Raw genomic sequence first — 3,054 nt, forward strand, 5'->3', positions numbered from 1 at the left:
AGCAATCACACCTTTTGATTGCATCTCTAGTCAGGCCTAGGATAACAGGGTATTGATTGATCCCATGGTCAAACAGTGGCTGACAGGAAGTCCTGAATCCTGGACTGACCTTCATTTACAGCGCCACTCAAACATTTTGTTCATAGTGACATTTCCACTGAGACACACATACTCACACAAAAAACTGCTTTAATCCCAAAAAGCAGTTTTTGACGTATGAGGTCATGTTTTGGTTAGCCTACACTGGCACCATGTGCTTCACATGTAAATATAGCAACATACGCTTAAGGACATTTTTGTTTGTGCCCAATATTTGACATTGCTGATATCTGAAACCTAGAGAAGATGATGCTGGGGAAAAATGAAAGGTTTCACATAATCTCATTTGCAGGAAAAAGAGTAAGGGGTAAGCAAGAGGGAATTAAAGACGCATCTGAGACTTGACTGAACCTGTTAGGTAAGCTTCTGACCAGTTAAACACGGCTTAAGAATTAGCATTACCCTTTGTATTCAACAGTGCTTGATCCCTTTGTGCATTTGTTGTGTAATAACACGATTATGTGGGCGTTTTGGTTTTTAGTCAAAACCAATGGCTGCCTGATTTCTGTCACCTTCATGTCATTATTATTTATTCAGGGATTTAACATGTCGGCCTGCAGTCCTGAGAGACGTTATGGTACCAGTTTTTACACATTTATGTCTGGTTCAGGACACCTCACCCATTTGCTACTGAGGCTCTTACATGTTTGTGAGCATAGCCAAAAAAGATGTTTTGAAATATGTCTTAGAGCTGATTTAAGTTCAGCTCAATTGGTCCCTTGAGTCAAAAAACACTGATAGGAAGTAGTTTATGGTGGACACAACGTTTCCTGCGTTTACGCTCTAATTCATGATCACAGCTTGTTTTGCACTCTCTCCTGCTACTAGACTGATGACCACCAAATGTCTGTCAGGATATCTTTGTATATTCCATTATCCAGAACACACACATGCTGCACATAGCAAAACACTGAAAACTGCACTGCTCCAAGTCTAAGTGCTTTACGTGGTCTGCTGCTAAAAGTAAGGAAATCCCCTCTAGCTAGGACAAAAGTGAACACTCAGCTGCTAAAAAGTGCTGCAAAAAGCATGTATTGTGAATTGATGTATTGACTGTGGTGTGCTTAACAGCAGACATGCTAATGGTATGGCTAATAGGTTGTGTTGTGTATCCCAATTCTAACTCTCGCATAGTACTTGAAAACTGCGGTATTAAATCTCCGTCAGGTAGCTGATATTTAGCAAATAGCGCAGTTGGATGTCTTGTTTCGCAAACTTGGTTGTTCAGCGTAGCTTATTTTGATTCACAGTTGTCTCGATCAAAAGGTGGTAGGTTAGAATTTTGTGTGTGCGTGTGTGCGCGCATTTGAATGTAGTAAGAATCAGTTGTTGTCAGTCACCGTTGGATTAAAGCACTGCTATTCTTTTCCAAGTAGTCGAACATTAAAGGAGGCTTGTCCTCAGTTGGATGTCAGGAAAGAGCTTACTCAGCTTTGAACACTGTGAGGTTACACCACATGTGTCAGAAAACAATAAACATATTTTGGTGTCTCCTGTGAGTTCCCATGCATTAAAAGTGTGTGAAGTGTAATGCTATCGGGATTCACTCGAATCGACACATTTCTGTTGTTCTCTTGGCGCGTGGTATACGTGGTTTTTCTGTTGTTGCCTATTATCTAAGAGTTGTTAAGGTTAAGTTGGAGCAAAGGAAGGGTTAGGCCACTGAGCTGGCCTTGACTCAGTCTTGAAGGAAGACGTTTTTAGCATTACTAAAAGGTTTGGGTGGTGCAGCTCTGGTTTCTTAAAGCAGCTGTTGAATATTTGTGGTCTGTGTTGTAATGTCCATGTTGTTGCATTTTCAAGCCCAGTCAATAGTAACTGATTAACAGACTGCACTGACAAATCAGCTGTTCGTCTTTTTCCAGACTGTCAGGGCTAAGATTGAATAGTTCTTATCTCTGCGTAAGATTACAAAATCTTTTTGGGGTGTCGCAAGTTTTATCTAAAGACTTGCTAACTCAAGTCCCAAGGATCCACACGTAAAGCCTTCCAGAAAGCTGATGTAAATGATTTAAAATGTCCACTTAACACATCTGTAATCTCATAGTAAACCCACCTTTACACTTACTGTTATTAACCAAATACAATCAGTGATGAAGATGTGTGTTTGCATGTATTTATCGCAGTCATCTTATATGTGATACAGTGGAACAATTCTTGTACTTTTGCCTCTTAAAAGCAATGAATACACTGACCAGCTCAGTCACACTAAAACACAATGGAAGAGAAGGATAGGAGGGGAAAAAAGTCAACACAGTGTGAAGTCATGCTGTTTTGCAATGTGATATTGCATCCATACTGGGACACCAAATATCAGTATTTTATTAAAGAAATTAAAATACCAGTAATAAAATGGCCTCTCTCATGCACTACCATCCTGAGATAATGTTAGTTGAGCAAACTTATTAAATGACCTCAACTGAAAAACAATCCAAAACTGGACACACTCAGCTTGACAAAGATACCTGCTAATTCGAAGTAAGCTAATGGTTTAGTCACACGAGTAAAGGTAGGACAGCAACCACCTTGGATATACTAAAATAAATAAATTAATAAAACAACCTGCCTGGTGATTGCACAGGTCACCTGATAGGAGGCACCTTTCTGCAAACAGACTGACTAGGAGAGACTGCAATTACTCTCAGAGATTCTCAAAGGTTTGCAAAAAATGTAATCTAATTTAAAACATTCCCATTTATAATGTTGCCATAAACATGTTTGCAGCAGTCTGAATCAGTCTCAACACTTTGAGTGGACTCGACTCAACTGACTGCCAGCTGGTTATTTTCATATGGAACAGGAATTGCTGAGCACAAACGTAAATATTAAATGTGAATTTCTGTCTATGTAGTCCTGACTATTTATCACAATTAATTGGTGAGTTATGAGAAACCGATTGCATGTAACTCCCAACTAGAGCAGGGCGATATGACCAAAAATATTTATCACGATATA

General features: G+C 39.4%; 1 protein-coding gene across 1 annotated transcript in view; it reads left to right on the top strand.

Annotated features, from left to right (window-relative positions):
• Positions 1 to 645: 645 nt before the first annotated feature.
• The window catches only part of trak1a (trafficking protein, kinesin binding 1a), a 42,887-nt gene continuing 40,478 nt past the window's right edge, over positions 646 to 3,054 (top strand). Inside the window, exon 1 of the mRNA XM_013913368.1 lies at positions 646 to 676. Within this exon, the coding sequence (XP_013768822.1) occupies positions 646 to 676 (31 nt within the window). The remainder of the gene's footprint in view (positions 677 to 3,054) is intronic.

Source organism: Pundamilia nyererei, unplaced genomic scaffold, assembly GCF_000239375.1.
Source record: "Pundamilia nyererei isolate P.nyererei 1_Seehausen unplaced genomic scaffold, PunNye1.0 scaffold00128, whole genome shotgun sequence".
NCBI classification, from domain to species: Eukaryota; Metazoa; Chordata; class Actinopteri; order Cichliformes; family Cichlidae; genus Pundamilia; species Pundamilia nyererei.